This window comes from Chroicocephalus ridibundus, chromosome 8 (assembly GCF_963924245.1).
Source record: "Chroicocephalus ridibundus chromosome 8, bChrRid1.1, whole genome shotgun sequence".
NCBI classification, from domain to species: domain Eukaryota; kingdom Metazoa; phylum Chordata; class Aves; order Charadriiformes; family Laridae; genus Chroicocephalus; species Chroicocephalus ridibundus.
The window spans coordinates 12981557-13001694 of record NC_086291.1 but is presented as its reverse complement, the minus strand read 5'-3'; the positions used below and the strand labels follow the sequence as shown (position 1 = coordinate 13001694).

At 54.0% G+C, this 20138-nt stretch overlaps 1 protein-coding gene across 9 annotated transcripts in view; it reads left to right on the top strand.

The window, feature by feature from the left end:
* SZT2 (SZT2 subunit of KICSTOR complex) overlaps positions 1-20138 on the top strand; it is a 59484-nt gene that overhangs the window by 25197 nt on the left and 14149 nt on the right. For 6 of the 9 annotated variants that reach the window (XM_063345108.1, XM_063345107.1, XM_063345105.1 and 3 more), the window contains exons 25-58: positions 525-689; positions 1342-1546; positions 1764-1876; positions 2331-2589; positions 4056-4221; positions 4304-4396; positions 4581-4662; positions 4801-5082; positions 5440-5578; positions 5834-5950; positions 6059-6122; positions 6500-6685; positions 6756-7088; positions 7217-7400; positions 7759-7833; positions 8045-8183; positions 8420-8540; positions 8757-8886; positions 9001-9153; positions 9267-9369; positions 9762-9879; positions 10116-10227; positions 10666-10784; positions 11325-11489; positions 12104-12188; positions 15630-15818; positions 15939-16136; positions 16469-16638; positions 16825-16991; positions 17435-17532; positions 18394-18526; positions 18641-18768; positions 19060-19190; positions 19652-19834. In XM_063345108.1, coding sequence (XP_063201178.1) covers positions 525-689; positions 1342-1546; positions 1764-1876; positions 2331-2589; positions 4056-4221; positions 4304-4396; positions 4581-4662; positions 4801-5082; positions 5440-5578; positions 5834-5950; positions 6059-6122; positions 6500-6685; positions 6756-7088; positions 7217-7400; positions 7759-7833; positions 8045-8183; positions 8420-8540; positions 8757-8886; positions 9001-9153; positions 9267-9369; positions 9762-9879; positions 10116-10227; positions 10666-10784; positions 11325-11489; positions 12104-12188; positions 15630-15818; positions 15939-16136; positions 16469-16638; positions 16825-16991; positions 17435-17532; positions 18394-18526; positions 18641-18768; positions 19060-19190; positions 19652-19834 — 5105 coding nt within the window. The remainder of the gene's footprint in view (positions 1-524; positions 690-1341; positions 1547-1763; positions 1877-2330; positions 2590-4055; positions 4222-4303; positions 4397-4580; positions 4663-4800; positions 5083-5439; positions 5579-5833; positions 5951-6058; positions 6123-6499; positions 6686-6755; positions 7089-7216; positions 7401-7758; positions 7834-8044; positions 8184-8419; positions 8541-8756; positions 8887-9000; positions 9154-9266; positions 9370-9761; positions 9880-10115; positions 10228-10665; positions 10785-11324; positions 11490-12103; positions 12189-15629; positions 15819-15938; positions 16137-16468; positions 16639-16824; positions 16992-17434; positions 17533-18393; positions 18527-18640; positions 18769-19059; positions 19191-19651; positions 19835-20138) is intronic. The other 3 variants (XM_063345111.1, XM_063345103.1, XM_063345109.1) reach the window with 2 other exon arrangements.

Genomic DNA, 20138 nt, shown 5'->3' with positions numbered 1-20138 from the left:
AGACCACATGTTGTGGGGAACAAGAGGAGGTAGCAATCCCAAGCGCCACCTCAGGAAAACAGCAAAACCAGAATCGGTTCTGGTAGGATGGAGAGAAAATTGAACAGTGGAGTCTAGACCCAGTCTTTTTGCACCATATGGCCAGGAATGGAATAGGGCAAAGTGCTGAATGTCTTGCTCCTCTCTCCTTGGTGCTGCCTACATGGTGTTTTCAGGCAGGGGATGTGGCTTCAAGTTGTTTGCTGGCTGCAACCATTGGACCATTTTCCCAGTAGGTTGTTAATGGATGGAGTAAGGAGACTGCTAATGGAATGGTCTGGGAGAGTCCCAGCTTCTGGGTATTGGCACATGTCTGGCTTCCGCTGAGCTGGTGGTGAAGACTGCTAGGCTCAGCTGGAAGTACTCTGTGGAGCAGCTCCGACACACAAGGAGGTAGCAGGGACATTTGCCCTCTTGGGAATGTAGATGGAGGGGTTAAACTGTTCCCACTGGACAGATGGTAATTTTATTTTGTTTTCTTCCAGATGTACAGAAGCTGATGACTTGTGGGTTGGACAAACCTCCAAAAGATGAGAGTCGATCTGGAGAGGATACCCTGGGACCTGTCTGGGCAGAGCGAGTCAGGGCTGAGGCTGAAGAAGCAGATGCTGCAGTGCTATTACCTACCCTCAGTGTAACACCAGCCCATGGTACTAACCTCAGGACAGCACCTTGCGAAAGTATTAGTATCCTTGCTATTTCTGAGCACGCTGTTGGGCAGAGAGGTAGTAGGTAGAACAGGTTGCTACAGCCTGTCAGCTCCTGCCTGGCGGTCAGCAGTCGGATTCGGGAAAAGGGGTACAGCTTTCATGTTATTCATGGCGGGGTGAGGGAGTGTAATGTGAGCTGACTGCCCATGGCTCAAGGATATCTCCCTGTGGGCAAGGAGGCGGCAAGCAGATAGAAGCTGCTAGGAATGACACTACTGTGCGGCTGTGGAAGGTCAGTGACTCTTGTGTCATGATCTGGACTGGCACTACCAGCAGTACATTGTCTTAGGGAGAAGGGCATGGATCTTGACATATATGGGATTTGACTGCACAGCCCCTGGTGCAGTCAGCCAGGACTGCAATGAGGATGGAGGGTTGTGCTGCTGCAGAAGGTGGTGGTGAACAATTATGACTGCCCAAGAAGGGGATCACTGCGCTGAGTAGCTGGGTGTTGGGTGGGGAGAATGGCCCCTGAGATTTGAGTGGTGAGAAGCTTGTAAAACCGATATGTACCTGCGGTTGCTGCTGTGAGGGCTGTGACCTCTCAGACCAGCAATGAGGAGCTTTTATCTCAGGGACGTTTCTTTTGCAGAAGTGAGCCGTGACCCTGGAGAACAGGGTGGTCCCTCGCGGAGAGATGTACATATCTCCTTCTGTCGCCAAAACTCGCAATCTGAGCTAGGTGACTGCCGCCGATTTCGCTGCCCCATTTACATCTACAGCTGCTCTTTGGAGCTGTTACGAGAGCAGCTTGTCAGCCCACGGGCACACCGTCCTCCCCGGGACATCTTTTTCAGGTAATACCAACCATACTTGATTCCTAGACATGAAACAGAGGAGCTTCCTTGACAAGAGGCTGGCTCCAGCCCTGCCTTATTCTCTTGGCTTGGCCTCTCTGCCATGTAGCAGCCACAGCCTGGTTGTGCCCTAGGGCCCTGCTTTACTGGCGCCAGAGCCGTTTATAGTCTCAAATGTGCTTCATGGGTGCTAAAGGCGGCAGCTCCTCTTTTCCAGGTCCCAGTCTCTGGAACGTCCTCCTACTGCTGCTTGGCTAGACCACAAGCATAAGGAGTTGGTGAGTTACTGCACGCTGCTGCAGGAGCATTCCCACCAGTGCTATGTGAAAGGTGAGGAGCAGCGCGATGGGAGCTAAAGGCAGGGTTAGGGTTGGGGCTGGACCCTGGATCTTCTTTTAAGAAAGCAATGTCTCATTTTCCTTGTGATCTTACACTGAGCTGTAGAACTGGTCTTCTACCAGGAGGGATTTAAAGATGCCTCTGTGTGTTCCCTGTGGGCCATACATAGGCTGTTTCTGGACCTGTGCATTGCTGTGAAGGGAAGTCCCTTCTTTTACTTTTTCCCGTCACCTTCAGGGTGGCACATCCCTAGGTCACTCTGGCATGACACAAGCCCAGGGTATCATGTAGCATTAGGCATCCTGGCTGAGTGTTGTCTCCCAGCACCTGCTCTGACTGCAACTCCGTGTTGGAACTTGATGAAAATCTGTATGTGGCTATTGCCTCACTCTCGTGGCCTTGCATCCTTGCGGTGGGGCGCTCAGGCTCTGTGTTTGTTCTGTAGGGCTGTTCAAGAGCCTTCAGCAGTCACACAGCATCAGCTCACAGGACCTACTCACAGCCATGGACTACTGTGAGGAGCTGCTCCAAGAGATTGATATCACCAACTTCCTGCTGACGGTGTGCAGCCATGTCCGCTCATTCAGAGAGAGCCACCAACATTTCCGTACACACGCCAAGACAGCCAGCTTCCAAGTGGGCAGCACAGAGCAAGAAGAGGAGCAGAACTCTAGGGAACGGGGTGTCCTGGTCTCTGAATCAAGGTAGGGGCCCACCTCAGTCATGCTTCTGTTCTTAGCATTAGGCCAGGGCAGATCTTTCTTCAAGCACCTTCTACTGCCTGCTAGAAGGAATGTTGTAGGGCAGGGTCTAACAGAGCCACATGTAGGGACAAATATTTCCAGTGGGATACCCACCTGGTATGGTGTACACCAGGACCTTCTAATTTTTATAATCTCTGGTGACATCCATCCTTTCACTTTCTCTTGTAGTCTTAGCTCATTACTGTCCCATCTGGCCTGAGCTGGAGGGCAGTTTGTCTGCAAGTAACTCTCAGACCTGTTGTTTCTGAAGAAATTATGCATCTCCTGCTGCTTGACTCATTTGAGTTTGCTATTGACTTTGGTGAAAATGACAGGTTTGTTATCTTTCTAATGAATAAAATGTCATTTTTTTAAAATTAAAACTCTGGAAAAAAAAAACCACAAGAGAAATAACAAGGCAGAAGTGGAATATGCTTGATGCTAAGCTTCTGTCCTGCCTATTCCTTAGGGTTTTTCTGAGGTTTGTATTGCCTCTGGAAACAAGGAGGGGGAAAAAGTACTCTACTGTGCTTTAGTGTCTGTTGAAGAAACACCCTCTTTAGGTCCTTTGTCCTCTGTTTTCACTCGACTATCCTCAGTTCCTTTATGTGAATTCACTAGCATTTGTTGGGAATCCCCATTCTTATTTCTTCTTATACTGTAAGTCATTGAGATGAGGCTGTGGTTTTGAAGAGCACTCAATGTTTGGAAAGTCAGGTGACTTCTTCAAGTGCTACTTTCCCAGAGAAAAACTGTGGCAACTTTTTTTTTCTTGTTTATAAGATATTACGAATCACCTATTCCAGTGCAAACATTACTGAATGTTCAGTAATGTAAACATTACTGAAATACGTACAGTTTGTGACACATTGCACCCAGTTCTGCCATCTGTATTACTGATTTGAATACCTTGAGAGTATTTTGACCAAACGACATCCCACTCTGCAGATTGCTTATTCTGAGTTTTAGGAACTGATTCTGTCATGGAGCTGCTGAGTGAGCATGGGCCAGAGCTTTGCGCTCTGCTCTGTGCTGCCAAGACACTAGGGATGCTGGGGTGGTGGTATTTGCTGTGAGGTGCCCTGTCTAGGTGTTGCTAATTCAGATTGCTCCAGGCCTGTCCCTTTACTCATCCACGTGTCTCTATTTCCCAGGGAGGGTGAGTACTGTGGTGTAGAGCATCCAGACACGGGATCAGCATGGTTGAACTGCCTCTGGCCTGGCTTCAGACAGCCTGAGTGCTTATCTGGGTTAGTGGGTGGCAGGAGGGTTTCTGGGGTTGTAGGTGTTGGGGCTGTGTAAGTCACATCGTGTTTACATAGCTAAGGTGTGGGGAGCTGTGAGGTGGGATGCTTGCAGGGTAGATAATACATACAACTATTCCTGTGTCTCGATTTGCCTGTCTGACCTGTCCACAATCCTGTCAGTGCGGAAATGGAGGACTACAGCGAGCAGGACTCCCATAACGTTGCTAGCCCTACAGAGGAGCCAAAGAGCAGTATGGGCACCAGCTGCTGTTCAGAGTTTCCCCTCTCGCTGCTGGAAAATGGACAGCCCTGCCAGGCACACCCTGACTTGCATAAAATTATCCAGGTGAGGAACGTGGGAGCTTGGCTTGCCTCCTGCAGGAGAGTAGAGTAGAATGTCTGCTTCACATTTGGGATTTCTCTTTTAGGAAAAATTCCTGGAAATTGGAAGCTTACATTTCAAGCCAGTGCCATCAAATCCTCACTATTTCTTCTATTGCCCACCATCGGCCAAGAAAGAGGTAGGTGTGGTGCTGCCCTGGCAGGCACCTAGTCCTTGTGGAGGGAAGTAGCTTTGCTTGGTGTCAGATCTGGATTGGGGCTGGCAAACCCATGGATAGACTAAGGCCCTGGGGGGGGGCCGTGAACAGCCTGCTTCACTGCCTGGCATGGTTCTAGTATCTGCCCTTCCTCTCTCCGTCTCAGGAAGAGGCATCTCGGGATCAGGCAGACCGGAAAGGCAGTGAGGACATGGAGGGATCAGAGGCAGAACTGGCAGCTGAAGAAGGTAATGTTTGCTCGCTCTGTCCTGGAGAAGAGGGTGTCTGTAGTCTCACTGTGGTGATTCCTTTCAGAGCTTGACTGTGTCTGATGGGGTCTCTGGGGATGTGCGCCTGGTTTGCTAACAGGGAACCTGTGTCAGCAGGAACTGTGTCTGGATGCTGCATTGCCACAGAGAGCGACCCAGAGCTGGAGGTGGAGTACCGTGAGAAGCTGGAGCATGAGTTCCCAGATACAGATTCCCTCTCAGACTCCAACACAGTGAACCAGGATGATGACTCCTTCAGTGTGCTGGGAGGGGACTCGCTCAATGAACAGGAGTTCCTGGAGCAGGAGATGCCTCCGCTCTTTGTACACCTCACCTGCTCAGTGAAGCTGCGTAGCCAGCACAGTTCCATGCCCGTGCAGTCCCTTCCAACTTGTCTAGGTAAGAGTAAGCCTTGCTTTGAGGTTAAAGGGCAGTAGAGTTTCTGTCAGGTCCCTGATGGGTGAGCAGCCCCTGGAACAAACACGCTGTGTCCTAAACAGAAATCCCTCTGAACCAGCCCTACCTGTACAGAGCCCTCAGGGTCTCCAAACATCAGATAAGGGCTTTTTCACCAGGTCTCCCACTGGCTGTAGGATTGGTCATGGAAGGATGAAAGGATTGTGGAGGATGGTGGCCTTGAGCCTGTCCAGGTGTGTGGGACAGCCACCTCTTGCAGTCTCCGTACTTGCCACCAGGATGTGTATGTGTGTAAGCAGAGCTGTTTGTTGTTTGATTCCCTTTGTGATCTCTCCTCAGGGGAAGTTCTGGGCTGCCTGGAAAGCTGCCAGGGCTTGAACACCATTGACTTGGGGGACCTCTGTGTGACCCTGGACATCTTTGTGCTGACATTGCCCCTGGAGATAGAAGTTGTGAGCACAGACATTCTCCACAACAGGTAGGTGGAAAGAGGTCCAGTCACTCACCCACCCTCTGCCTGCCCTTCCCGGCTAGCCAGTTTCAGCTCCTCTCCATGTGCTGAAACTTGGGATTCTCCTTCTCACAAAGCCTCCCACAGCCCTAAGCAAACTTAAGATTTTTCCGAGATGGCCTCACCTTCTCTAGAGATCCCTTTTTCCTCTCTGGAGCCTCTGTCTCTTTATCCTCTCTGGCTCAAAAGCTGATGCTCAGCCTGCTTTCTCTCCTGTGGCAGATGCACCTCGGAGAGCAGTGTGTCCTTCACACGTTCTCCAGGCCAACCATCCTCTTTCCGCTCAGATGAGGATATTATGCACAACTTGGAACGGCTCCCGTCCACAGGAGATGAGAGGTATGGCACTGCAGAAGTAGCAAGTTCCCCATGGGCTCCTTTTTGCTGCCTAGGAGCTGCACTGTGATGGCTGCGTGAATGACTGTTGATTCTTCTTCTCTCTCTCAGGCACCCTGCACTTTCCAACCTCCCTGGAGTGCACAGGCAGGCTATTGAAGCCACTATGAATGAGGTAAGCGAGCTTTGCCTACTTCTTGCTTCCAGATGGAGCAATGTGGCCACAGCACACAATTACCGTTCCACACTTCCTTGCCTGCTTCAAACTGCAACCTCTGTCAACTGAAGCGCCTTTCAGGCCTTCACACAAGCCATTGGCCTTGTGCTTCCCAAAAGCGTGGGGTTACCCTGACAAAATTCTTACTACGGGTGGGGTGGGACAGACAGACCTTTCTTCCAAAGACCTTTTCTTAGGCACATTCAGAAGGAGATGGGGGGGGATGTAGGTGATGAGAGGGACTGCCCTCATCCTGTTGGGACTTGGATCAGAATTGGGGCACCTGTGCAAATGCTGGTCCCCTAGGTCTTGTGCTGTGTCCTTGCTCTGCTCAGATTCGCTGGCTCCTGGATGATGAGATTGTGTCTGCACTGCGCCACTCACAGGTCATTAGTACCTCCATCCTGCACCGGGTGGCCACCCACATCTATAACTCCAAGGGGCGGCCCAGCTGCCACAGCGAGGTGGTGCTGCTCCAGTTTGTCTTTGGACCTGAGCACTCTCTGGAGAAGTTCAAGGAGGTAAAAAGAAAGCCCTGAGGCAGCATCATGCACTTAGCTAGTGGGGTGCTTATTCTTCCCTGTGTTGCAGGAGTTCAGAAGAATGGCTCTGCCAGGCTACATGCTCAATGCAGAAGGCGGTGACTACCACTACATCTCCATCAGCCGCCTGCACTCCAGGCGGGCGGCTCCAAACCCTTCGGGGACACCCTGCTTGCAGCAGCCTTCTGGAGGGGACACCGGGACAGCCCTAGGCCAGGCAGGCCAGGAGGGGAGCAGTGAACCAGAGAGCTCTGAGCTACACCATGCAAGCTCTGTCCTCCCAGAAGCAGCCCAGGGTCTCTGGGGGTGGCCAGAGAGTGAGACACATGTTGTGCCAGACACAGGAAACCCCATATGTGAAGGCAGCCACGCACAGGATGAGGTGAGAGACGCTCTTGGTGGGAAGGTGTGGGACACTGTGGTAACAGAAGGTAGAAGGATGCAGGAGTATGATTGGACTTTTTTGATGCTGTTTTTCTGGTCGTTTTTGCAACCTTGCCTTGTGTACAGGTCCCAGCGCTGAGCCTTGAGCAGAGCAGAGCACTCGGCCATGACTCCCTGGAGGAGTCAGCTCTAGAGACAACCATACAGTCACTGCCATCCTCATCCTCTGAAAAGGGCAACAGTGAGAAATCACCATTGGTGACACCATCTGCAGCAAGCCTGGCTGACTCCGTAACACACGGCAGGGAAGGTAGGAGCTGTGAATGCAGGCGGGATGTACCTCAACCTCATTAACTTTTAAGGGAAGGGCCCCATTTTGGCCCATACAAAACATGACTGCTGCTCCTGTTGCAGTCCCTAAACACCATAATTGGTGCTGGCAATTCACTACTTAACAGTACCCAAGGTACTAGGCTGTGCTGCCACACTGATATCCCTAATGACATGAAGTTCCTGGTGACTCTAGTAATGGCTGCAAGAACCCGAGCACTGCCTCCCCATGGCCAGTGCTGCCTGGTTGTCCTGTGGTGTAATGTTTCTCCAGCAGACAGATTGTGCAAAGAGGCTTAGCAAGTGCTCTTATGATCAAACCCCTCCTCTCTTCGCAGGCTCCAGCAAGCAGCGTCCCAGCCGCGTGCAGAGCCTTGTGTCGAGCCAGGGCAGCATGGACTCTGACCACCTGGGTGAGTCTGCCGGGGCAGGGGTGCCTGACAGCGTGCAGGCAGACACTGGCAGTGACATGATAGCGTGGGGGCATGGGGGACCATGTGCCTGGGCTGGGGTGAGCCCTGAGGACAGGACTTGTGAATGGCTCTGATCTCCTAGAGCCTGCTGTGCCCGAGGAGGAGGCTGGCTTGCCAGGCAGCCTGGGACTGAAGCGAGGATACATTGCAGGTTACGATGGGGGAAGCAGTGACTCGGAGTATGAGGAGGCGCTAATGAGCGACCAGGAACCCAGGTGTCCCCTCATGCCGGATTTCTGGCTCATCATAAAAATCCAGCAGGACCGAGTGGAGGTCTATTACCACACACGGTAAGGAAGGTCCCGCTGTCTGGCCACGGCTTCTCTGTACCAGGACCTTATTGCCACTCCCTCATCTCTGGACAGGATCTCCTTCCTGTCCCATGTGGGTGGGGAGCTGCAGGACTAGACTGGTGCCCCATAAGGGAAAAGCAGCCATCCTTCCCCACTGTGTTCCCGCTCCCAGCACGTAGGGACAGGCACTGTTCAGGTGCTCTGCTGACCCTTCTCTCCCCTTCCCTGTGAAGCAGCCTGAGTGTGGAGAAGGCAGCATCAGCAGAAACAGAAGAGGAGCAGCCAGGGGAGTGCCAGAGCCTCAACCAGGTGGTGGTGAAGAAGATCAGTGAAATCTGCAGGGTTGTCAATCAGGTAACAAATCTGCAGAGGGCAGGAACAGAGCTGCAAGTTATGAGATGGCTTAGATGAGAAGGGACCTCTGGAGGTTGTCTGGTCTGGAGCCAGCTCAGCTCAGTCTTAGCCTGGGGGTCAAAGGAACATGGACTCAGTCCAGCCTTAAGCCCTTCTCTGTGCTGTCCTCTGTGGGATGTGCAAGCAACAGAACCAATCTTTTCTCATCCTTTACAGCGCTTGCTGCTGCAAGACCTGCATGACAGCCACATATGCAACTCGTTATTGGTGGCAGAAAGTGAGGAGGACATCTGGAAGAGTGAGACACCCTATACTTCCTACAGGCAGCGCGTCATGCCCACAGATGGTATGAATATGCTTTGGCCATGCCTCAGCGGCACTGCCACTGCCTACCCATGGATGACTAAAAAGATGGGGACTTCCATACTATGGCCCCAGCTATGTCCTATGTTCTTTCTAGATTACTCTGTAGAGGAGAGCTACCAGCCCCGGGACTACCTGGCTGCCACCATGCAGTTCATGCCAGGACACTTTGCTTGTGACGTTGTGTGGAGCACACTCATCCATGTGCATTCGCGCCTCAAGATGGGCCCCAACATGGGAGTCTCACGAGGTGCGTACGTCCCAGGTTCCCCCTCATTTTGCATGTCCTGAGTCTGGCTTCTGGCTGGATTGGCACACCAGAGGAGGATGTGTGGGATACCTAACATCCCACGTTGCCCACAGCTATCCAGGCGCTTCGCTCGGTGCTCAACGCCTTCTCTGTGGTGAACAGGAAGAATATGTTTGTCTACCAGGAGCGTGCCACTAAATCTGTTTTCTACCTCCGGTAAGAAGCCAACATGACTTGTTGGCCTGACCCTGCCCTGCTACATGCATTACACCAGACTGAGAACTCCTTGGGGCAGAAAGTGTCTGCCCAGTCTCAGGGACTCTGCTGTGACCCACACAGCAAATACCTGGTTTCTGATGAGTCAAAGTCACATCAAGACAGGTCCCTCCTGCTGTCCCTGCACTAAAGCTTTACATGGGAGGGAAAAGGATGATATTTTTTTTTTTTTTTTGAGGGAGCCAGAGGGAATTTTTCCACAAGCTCCATCTCTTAAGGACTAATCCCCAGAAAGTGCACAGGGGAGAGCAAGGAAGTTGCGGATCTTCTGTGGAGTTATGATGCTGTCACGCTTGGGAATGCAGGCTGACATGTCTTTCTCCTGTATTCAGACTGACTGAAACCACCTACAGTGGGAAGGTGTGGGAAGCAGAGAGTGCCCTTAGTCCAGCATCTCGCTCGCTGGCACTGACGCGCAGCCAGGAGCCCATTTACACTGAGGATCTAACGGTGAGTCTGCTGCTCTCTGGGAGTGGATGTTGGTGCTCGTGGTCACAGGAGCGTAGGGAACTCAGTAGTTCCAGCAACCTGGATTTTACATAGGATAAAACTTACGTTGTAGATGTGTGGAGTGAGGCAGCAGGGGGTTGGTTCTGCCTGACTTTACTGACAGCCAGAGGCAATGATGGATCTAGAATTCACATGGAAACTGCTTCCATGTGGCTTTTTTTTCCCTCCTTCTCCAGGGCTCTCGTTCCTCTCTGGACACAGTCTCATGCCGTAGTGTGGACTCTGCCCGCCCTGTGGGACAGGTAGACAGACACATCCAGCTGATGGTCCATGGTGTTGCCCCAGCAGGTAAGCGTTGCAGCACCTGGCCAGCAGATGGACTGTGCTGATGTAAAGCAGAGGAAGAGAGCTCCAGTCGCTGCCCTCTTTGTATCTCCCTCCTGTGCAACTTGCTTTTCCTTAGCCCAGAGCTGCTCTCTGTTCTCTCTGGATGGGAATGTGAGGAAATGATCTGTGGCCCACGATGAAATCTCCTGCAGACCGGGTGGCTTATGCCAACTTTCCCTATGCAGGAGTGCATTTGTCTTTGCCTGCTGCACCTGCAGTCTTTTGTGATCATGAATGGGTAGAAAAAGATGCCTGAAGAAATTGATAGCGGGGAAAGACAGGTTCCCTGTGGAAAGTGACTGTGAGGGTGGTACATCCCGAACAGGCAGGGAGGGGTGGCTGTGGCCATTCTTACTGGATGGGGTGAAAAAGCTGCTTGTACCCCTGCTTACTTGTCAGGGCCTGAGATCACAGATGAGCTGGTCAAAGTGCTGCGCAGGCGCCTGGACGAGGCCACTCTGGATATCATCACTGTGATGCTGGTGCGGAACTGCAAGCTGACCCCAGCAGATGTGGAGGTACCTCACGCTCTGCTCATCCCGGAGATCATAACACTTTCCTACTTCTTGACCTGTCTCAGTCTCTCCGGCCCCAGGGCAGGGAAGGCCAGAGAAGTTTTCTGCATCCCATTCCCTGCTTCAGTGCTTGCTCAGGGTAGCGTTCACCGAGGTATATACTGTGTGCGTGCCAGGGTGGGTGGGAGATGCCCTTTGCTGGGGTTTGCCGCATGGCAGGGCCTCCCTGTGAATACCCCTGGAACAACATATGTTTCAGGATGCTGCCTGTGGACCCGGGTTCTGCCCACCGCACTCTCCCTTTGCATAGCCAGCTGGCATAATTTCATAGAATCACAGAATGTGTTTGTTGGAAGGGACCTTTAAAGGTCATCTAGTCCAACCTCCCTGCAGTAAGCAGGGACATCTTTAACTAGACGAGATTGCTCAGAGCCTCATCCAGCCTGGCCTTGGATGTCTTCAGGGATACATAATTTGGATGAGCCTCAGAGACCCAGGGCATCCTGCTAGTCTCAGCTGAGTTTTAAAGCCTTCTCTCTGCAGTTTATCCAGCCCCCTGGGACGCCACCCACAGAGGTCCTGCAGTTCGCACTGCCGCCTTCTGCCCTGCCTTGGCTGCATGCGGTGGCCTACTACCTACGCCAGAACCTGCTCATCTTCCTGCACACCCCAAAGTACACGGACAGCAACGTGGAGCACCACTTCAAGGTGAGGGGGGCTGTGAGTTGGGACAGCAGTCTGCCCAGCTTTTACGTGCTGCTGGGGGCATTCATTCGGTCAGCTCAGTCGTTATGTTCCCAGCTCTGCCCTGTAGCATCAGGGAGGAACTGACATCGAATACTGACGCCTGGAGGAGTTTCAAGGACTAAGCAGTTCTTGTTTGGCCCAGTATAAGCTTGGACAGGCCTTACTTTGATACAGGTGGTCACTTGCTGTGCAAAAAGCAGCAGCGGTAATGCTTATGCCCACGCTCTTTTCCCAGGAGCATGGGAGAAGACCCCCTTGCAAAGGTGAGCTTGTCTCCTTACATGGCTCCCTCAGACCGAAACATCAGGGTTAATAAAAGTTTGGGAGCAGCTACCCACCCCCACAGAATGGCCATAGCAAGGGTAGAGGGTGAGGCCGGATGTGTAGTGCTGTGCAACCCTGCACAGAGCTGTTGGAGGGCCCTTCTGCCCAACAGTGGCCAAGGCTGTGCTGGCAGCTGTTTTAAGTAGGTCTGGATTGTCTGCTACCGGTCTGGGGACAAGCTCTGCACACACGTGGGCCTCTGCTTCCAGTTAAAGCAACTCTCTGTCACCATTCTTCCTTGCTCTCCTTAGCACTACTTCAACCACAGCGGGAGCATCCCTGACCAGGATCTCTATCTGTACAACAAGCCAGGCGGCCAAGGCACTGGTGGCAAAGGTACTGTGATCAACTAATTTCTGAAACAGGCTATGGGGCTGCGTGTTGGAGAGCCGTTTCCCCCATTGGAGAGCTCTGAGTAACTGAGGAGGGCCAGCATCGCGGCAAAGTGTTCCTCCGATGGCTGGGAGGTGGGCAGGGTGTGTGCTTGGGGGACTGCACGCCTTTGCATGTGTGGTGGAGCCAGCCGAGGCCTCCCACAGAGCAACTTCCTGAGCTTGACCTGTTGCTGTAGGAAGCAGCTCTAGGTTGCGTAGCTGTGGGGGCAAGACACAGTGAGACCTCAGTAAGTGTGGGCATGGAGGCTCAGTGGGGCTGGAGCAGGGACAGTTGTTGCTGGAGCCTTGCCATGAAGAGGAAGCTGGGTGCTGTGGGTAACCGAGCACGGGCTGTGGGGGCAACATCCTTGCTCTTTTCTCTGGACTGCTGGAGGAGGGATTGGATAGGGTCCGTCCTGCAGCAGGCTCTCATGTCATGTTTTGTCCAGGCCATGTGGTCTGTCACCTGGACGTCATGTGTCTTGTGCCCCATCTGAATGTTCTTCTGTTATGTAGGTACTATGTCGGACCTTGTGCAGCACCTCTTTCCACTCTCCCACTTCCAAGGTAGCACCTGTGGTTCCAAATATTACTCCAGTTCCCTTTCCCGTGCAGCTCCCCGGCCCCTCTGGTCCTTGCTGTTCTTGTTTCCTTTGTGTTGTGGCTTCAGCTCTGGCTCCTCTCTGTGTTTGTGTTTGTGTGTCCATTCAGCTGAGCCCTCTTTTTTGCTGGCTGGATAAATGAGCAAACAGAACCTGCTGCCCTGAGATGGCAGCTCTGCAGTCCCAGGCTGATGAGGCTCCGTGTGCTGCCCTGTTAGCTTGCAAGCAGTGAACTCCAAAAAGCCTTCACCCTTTATTTCCCCACAGGTCCAAACGGGCATCTCCTCCCTGAGGAAGACGGGTCATGATGTTTCAGCTGTGGTTTCATGCTCCAGGGTGTAGCATCATCACTCTCCCAGTGGCTGTGTCCTGGGGTGTGGGGGTTCCCTTGCATACCAATAGGCTAGAGTGGCTGGGCACCACCAGACGCGTATGTTGTTTTTCAGTGAGCCTGAGTCAGAGGGGGCTCAGCGTCCCCCACAGATGGGAGGTAACGGCTCCCTTGCACCCCACCTCTCCGTGGGATGTGATGGCTGAGTGTGTAGCCAAACTCCAGTGCCGCAGGCAATGAGGTCCTTGGCAGCTCTTGCTAACTTAGCTCGTCCCACGGCCCCAGAGGTCTAGTCTTGAGTTTCTTACCTGTGATTTAGGGGTTGCATTTCAGCTTCTCTGTGATCCTGTAACAAGACTTGTTCCCTGCGGTGGGGAGGCTAGCCTCTCTGCTGGTGGGGCAGGGGCAGCTACCATCTCCACCCCGAGGGACTGAGTCAGCTGCAGCCTGTCGAGTGCTTGGCGTTTGCTTGGCAAACCAGCTCTGTCTCAGGGAGCACGTGTAAACGAGGAGTCTGCTCCTGCGGCTAGTGACCTGGCCTGCTTGAAAGCACTGCCATGGGTGCTCCCTCTCTACAGCAAGTGTCGCAGCACAAGGAGGACGTGGGACATTGTGCTTGGTGGTTCTCATGTCCTCACCTGAGACGGACTGAAGCAGAGCAGAGCTACAGAATGGATATGAGAGGGGGAGGCTGAAGGGGCTCCATGTGGGAACTTATCTGGAAGAAGAAGAAGGGAATAACTACACCTTAGACTGCAATTACCTGCATGAACATCCACTGTCATTCTGATGGGCCCGAGGCTGACTGTCAAGCCAGACAGATGAGGAGTTTGTGCCCTTTACTGCTTAAAGAGAGAAAGTCTACTTGGGAGAGCTCATGTTCGCTGTCACATGGGGCAGATTTGCTGTTCTGGGTGAAGTCTTGGTCCCCTCTACCTTTGATAGTTAGGAAATTATTAACTTCTCCATTGTTTGCTGGATAAAGCATTGTTCCCTTGTCGGCCTGGGGACGAGACATGTCAGAGGCTGCTGCAGAGCACCTCTGAGATAAGGCAGCTCCTGTACTTTGCTTCAAGTGGAGGAATGCTCATAGGTGTAGAGTTTCCTTTCCTCAGCGTGAGTGCAAGTGAGCTGCCCTCTGACTTGAACGGCCACCTCTCTCCTTTGGGAGCTGCTCTCTCCATCCCAGTGCCTTCTCCCTTGCATCTGGCATGTCTTGGGGGAAAGGTTGCTACAGAGCTTACGCGTCATTGGAAATGATGGAAACCAGGTGGTTGTGCTGCTGATTAGACCTCGGACCAGTCTGCTGGGGTTGGATTTGTCTCAGCACAGGGTGGGCACCCATCCTCCACATAGTTCTGTGGATCCAGTCGGGTGCAGTTTGGTTGCTCTGCGTCAGTGAGCCTGGTGTCACTCCTGTCCTTGCTGGGCTGGAGTATGGGCTCAGCAACGCCGTAGGGCTGAGGTGGTTTGCATCTGGACACATCATCCATTGGCAATGTTGGGGCGGCTTTGCCATTCAGTCACCTGAGTGCTGGCTTAGTTGGTCAAGAGGCTTTGAAAGGGAGTGGGAGCATCTAGGGTTACGGCATGGGGTTTAGACCTCACAACTGCATCCCTGCTGCAGCTTCCCTGGTGCCCTGGCCAGCGAGCTGGGCCATGGGGAGTGAGCTCCTGTTTCCACTCTGGTCTGTAGCAGAGCTTCTCCTTCTATGTGGCCCAGGGCACGAAGCACATGAGGTGTGGAGCAAGCGCCATGCTGCTCCTCTGCGTCGCTGAACTGTGCTGTTATGCCTGCGCAAGGCTTGTTGTAGGGATGCGGCAGCCATGGCCTGAATTTTACTCTACAGCGACTCCAGGCTAATGCTACATGTCAGCTTTGTCCCCAGCCCAGCTGGTAGGAGTGTGTGGAGAAAGCCTTAAGATCGGATCTTGTATAGTGGGGAGGGGGCCGTAAGTGTAATCTGCAACAAGGTGTCATGTATACAGCCGACTTCTGCAGGGACCTGAGGTCCTTCATAGCCTGGAGAGGGCTGCTGGAGAGTATCAGCGTTCTATACTCTGTCCCTGAAGAGGACAGGGATGGTGAGCCCCATCCTGGATCCCTATGCATAAAGGCCCTCCTGGGGTAAATGGAAATACTTTCCCCTTGCGTATGGGGCCGAACAACCCAGGAAGCTCCTGCAGGACAAGGTGAAAGCTGCTGTGATGCTGCAGGAGGGAGATTCTTGGTGTGATGGGAACACCTTGTGCCAAACACCACGCTACATACCCTGGCTCCCCATGGGCACAGCTAGCCTCTGCTTCCCTGGCTGCGTCCCCTCCTGTGGGCCCTGCCTGCCAAGTGGCACTGTGCAACCCAAGTAGTGACACAACGGTCCCAAGTGCAGGGTGGCAGGCTGTAGGCAGGGCTCGTAGGGGTGCGCCCAGTGCCGTGCTGACGGAGGCTGTCTCGGGCTCTCCCCTGCAGGAATCGCATGCATTGCACTGACATTTGTGGATGAGCACGGCAACCCCACCGCGCTGCCCCACGGGGAGAGGCCTGACCCTCTGAAGCTGCCTTCCTCCTCGCCCATAGTGGGCCTGCTGCAGGATGCCGACTTTGAAAGCCTCACTGCGGTCAGCAGGCACCAGCCGGAGAACGGCACCCTGCATTCAGGTAAGGAGTGAAACAGGCCACAAGCTGCCAATTCCCTGGTGCCTCTGCATCCTCTGGGTCACCTAGGAAGGCCAGAGAATGTAGGGGTGCAGAGCCATGCAGGACTGCCCTTACCCACAGAGCCCTGCGTGCTGGTGCGCCTGGATATCTGGGAGAAGGGCAACATCAGCCTGCTGCAGCTGTCGGAGAAGCTACGTGGGGCCCTGCGCCATGCTCTCTGCGATGCCATCATGGAGTTCCTTGTGCTGCCTGCTCCACTCTGTGTGGAAACCACCTGCCCCCTGGGTGCCACGGACATGGAGGACCTGAGCTCTGCGGGTGAGAGTCCAGCAGGGACAGCCACCCTGAGCCGCCAGCTGGCTTTGTTCCTCTTTTCAGCTTGGCTGTGCTGGGGGAACTGGGGCTGAGGGGGCCGGAAGGGAGGAAGCCACTCTACCTTCTGCAAGCCGGACTGTGTGATGTCTCGGGGAAGAAGCATTATGGAAATTAGGGTCGGAAGAGATATTCAAAGGTCTGTCTGCTCCCCAAGACTGAATCTAATTTGCTGAGTGGTGCTGAGGGCTCTCTCCCTTCTCTCCAGCCAGGCAGCGGGGGACACCATCAGTGTGGCAGTGGGAGGCTCTGGAGTCTGATATGCTCTGTCTCCACAGGAGGTCTACGGAGAACCATGTCAGAGACCAAGGGCTTGGCTCTGGCCACTGGTGGGGCTGGCAGGAGCTGTCCTCCACCCTTGCACTTCACTTCTGCCCCTTCATCCAGCTCTGGGGAGCCAGTGACACCCACAAGCAAGCTGGGACGCCGCAGCTTCTGGGACATGCTGGTAATGTTATTGAGGGACCAACGAGGAGCAGGGCCTGCAAGTCCTTATGGTGTGTCAGGCCAGGAGGAATGGGGAGGGGGGGATCTGGCTGGGGTTGGGTGGCTGGGCTGGTAGTCCGGACTTTGATATAAGGGTGTTAGCTGGGCTGCGCGTGTGCACAGCCTTAACTCACCCCCTTCTCCCTAGAGCAAGACAGAGTCCTCAGAGCTGGGCAGCCCCAAGACTACTGATGATATTGTGCTGGAGAGGCCAGAAGAGGCTCGCACAAGGCGACGGCACAAGACTGAGAGTGTCAAGCAGCACCTGAGCCAGGATCGGGCCACAGCCACAGCTGAACTGGAACAGGCACAGAGGCAAGCACATCCTGCAGGCCAAGCAGTCGTGGTGGTGTTTCCCTCCATCTGCTGTGCATCACTCTGCAGCCTGATATCCTGCTGGCTCTATATGTGTCTCAGCCCTCTGGACCACATCCCTTTTCATTGTAGTTTCTCGCTTACACAGCCAGTTAGGGGAGCTGCCTTCCACTCACAAAACCTTGATCCTTATTACTGAAGTGCTGCTGGCATCACTGCTGGTTCTCCCTGCCAGAGATCCCTTCCCTGCATTGTGGGGCCCTGTGCAACACCTAACACTCCTGTGGCTACTAACTCAGAGGGACCACGCTCAAGGGCTGTAACAACCCAAAACGGAGGCTCCCTGGGCTCTGCTCTGGAGCTGGGAGGGGACCATTGCACTTTTGTGCCTTCGTTGCTGTTGACTGACCTGGTGTGACTGTGCTTCCCTTTCTTCTTCCCAGGCGCCGAGCCTGCCAGTTGGAAGAAGGGGATGTAGGTACCATGCACCCACTCTTCAGTCAAACCTGCCAGCAGTGGATGGCATTCATGAACCACCTGGGTATGTATCTCAGGCCCCAGCTCCTCCAGATGAGCTGGGAGTAGGCCTTTCTACCCAGAAGTTTGAGGACAGGTCCTGATGTGGCAGCAAGTCATCCTTCTTCATCCCTTGTTGATCTCTACCTAGTTACACATCCTGTCTCCCCCCAAGCCTCACCAGAGTCTTAGGGCCAGCATCAGCATTACAAAGCTGTGGCAGGAGTCCTGGTGTGTGTCTGTGCATCTGAACAGACCTGCTAAGGCCTGTGGTTGTGTCTGCCTTGCTCCGTGTCCACGGCTTGCTGGACTTGGCTGTAGCTGCTTTGGAGAGACCTGGACTCCAACAACAGCTGCAGTAGTGATTTAACTCCCAGATGTAGCAGGGAGGGAGGATCTGAGCCTCTGCAACATGCTCTGGGGCTGTGGAGCTGCATGTGGGACCCCCACTCTTGCAGGGAGGGAGAGGAGGAGGCACTTGGGTCTGTGTGGCTGCCCTGTTGCTGCTTTCTGGATACCTCTCACCGCAGTGTTTGTACATTCTCTCACACCTCCTGCTGGTAAGGTAGAGCTGTCCTCCTCCTCTGATGAGGAGTAAGCCAGGGAAAAAGGAATAAGTAGGGGAATAAAGTGCTGTTCTCAGGACATGCAGGGAGTTTGGTCCAGGTCCCACCAGGGGCTATTTCAGCCTTCGTCTTCCCCCTCTGCATATAAGGTCCTTGTTCTCCAGCTTTGCCTGCCTCGGTCCCTGGCAAGGCAGGAACTTGGCCTGCTCTGGGCAGCAGGCCTGCAACAGGGCTCCCTTAGCGCTCTCTGCTGCCCATGTGGGCAGGGCTTGGCTCTGGGGCAGCTTGGCACCTTGTCCTACAGTACTTCTTCCATGCAGGGTGCCCATCGGTGCAGCAATGCTCGGTGGAGATTGTGTCCCGTTTCCTCCTGTCCTCCATCCTGGTGGAAGTGGTGAGCCTGGTCACTGCCCTGGCGAGCGACACTACTGTAAAGGTGTTTGAGCGGATCTGGTGAGTTAAACGATTCGTAGGGAGCTGTTTGGCACAAGCAAATGCCAATCAGCTGTGCCGGCCTCTACTCCTGTGACTCTACTTGTCAGCCACCTTTGGTGCTCTTCTTTGCAGCTACCATCGGAGCACCGCCTTCCTGCCCTACAAGCCTGGCCAGAGCGCCAGCCCTCGCCCTGCAGCTGTCAGACACTTCATCCTGCTGGGACGCAACTTCCAGCAGTGGCGTTGCAGCACAGAACAGGGTGAGTGTCCAGCCAGGGTCCATGGGACTGTGTGCTGGGGGGTCTTGGGGTGGGAGATGTATGAGCAGGGTCCCCCTCCTTGCTGGGAGAGGTTTCTTGTGCCCGGAGGTGGGCAGTGGGTTGTCTGTTTTCAGCTCCTGAGACCTTATTCTCAAATTTACTTATAACTGCTTATTTCAGATGAGCTGAGCAGTACTGTGGCACAACATCCTGTCATGCCACCTTAATGGCACGTGGGATGTAAGAGCGCGATGAACTGGTACTGAGGGTCATAACTCTGGCTTCTTCCAGCTCACAAAGGTCTCCAGCGCTTTGAGGCCATGGAATTCAGCTCGGCAGAGAGAGGCTCTGATCCCAGCCTTGTTGGACGAGACCTGGTGCCCCGGCAAAGGTTCCTCTTCATGGAGATCATAGACAAAAAGGTAGCAATGGTGCTTATGTGAGGTTGTTTCCTGATAGCCAGGTTGTTCCCAGCTGGCCCAGGGCTAGAAAGAGGAGAGGAAGGGTGCTTCTGCAGGCAACCAGCCTTCCCTAGGCAGGAACCCTCCAAAGCAGCAGTGCAGGATGTCTCTGCTTGTGCTGCAAGTGGAGCTGGGGGTTCCCTGCAGCATTCTGGGGAGTGCCAGGGGGCAGTAGCCCTTGCTGTCTCTGACTTCAGCTGCCCCACTGTGGACTATAGTTGCCCTTTCTCTACCCACAGCAAGGCCCATATCAGACTGGGCCCTTGTGCTGCCAGTGCAAGTACCACCACCACTCTCCCTGTCCCAGCCTTGTCATCTGAAACTGGCTGCAGCAAGTACCACCCAGAGCACCTGGGGCAGCCTGTGTCACCATGCAGGTCTTCTGAGCAGGTTCTTCAGCCATTCTCCTCTTCTCTTTCCAGCTGACGCTCTACACCTACAACTGGTCCCCAGACCTGGGGGCCAACCTGAACTGCTCCCTTACTCGCCTGCTGCAGTGGCAGAATGCCCGGTCCCACATCGTGCACTGCCTGCTCAGTCAGAAGCTGGGACTCTTCCACCACCACTGCTTCATGGACACACCATGGCATGAGGACAGCAAGCAGGTAGGGCAGTCTGCTGGGCAGAGCAGTCCTTTCCTCTTCAGGAGGGGCCTTGGCAGTCTGGGGGTCTGAGGAAGGTTGCGGACACTGGTGTGTTTTTGTGTGCTGGCATGCCCAGGTGCTCACATGTCCAACTGTGGCCACGTCCAGCCAGGCTGTTGCTGTCTGCTCTTGGAGACAGCCAGAAGTGGAAAGGGAAGCCAGATCCTGCTGCTGACAGCACTTATGGATTATTTAGACTGGAATAAGCTGGGGAATGGGCTTCCCACTGGACATTAGGGCTACCTGGGCCAAGGCCTGCTCTCCT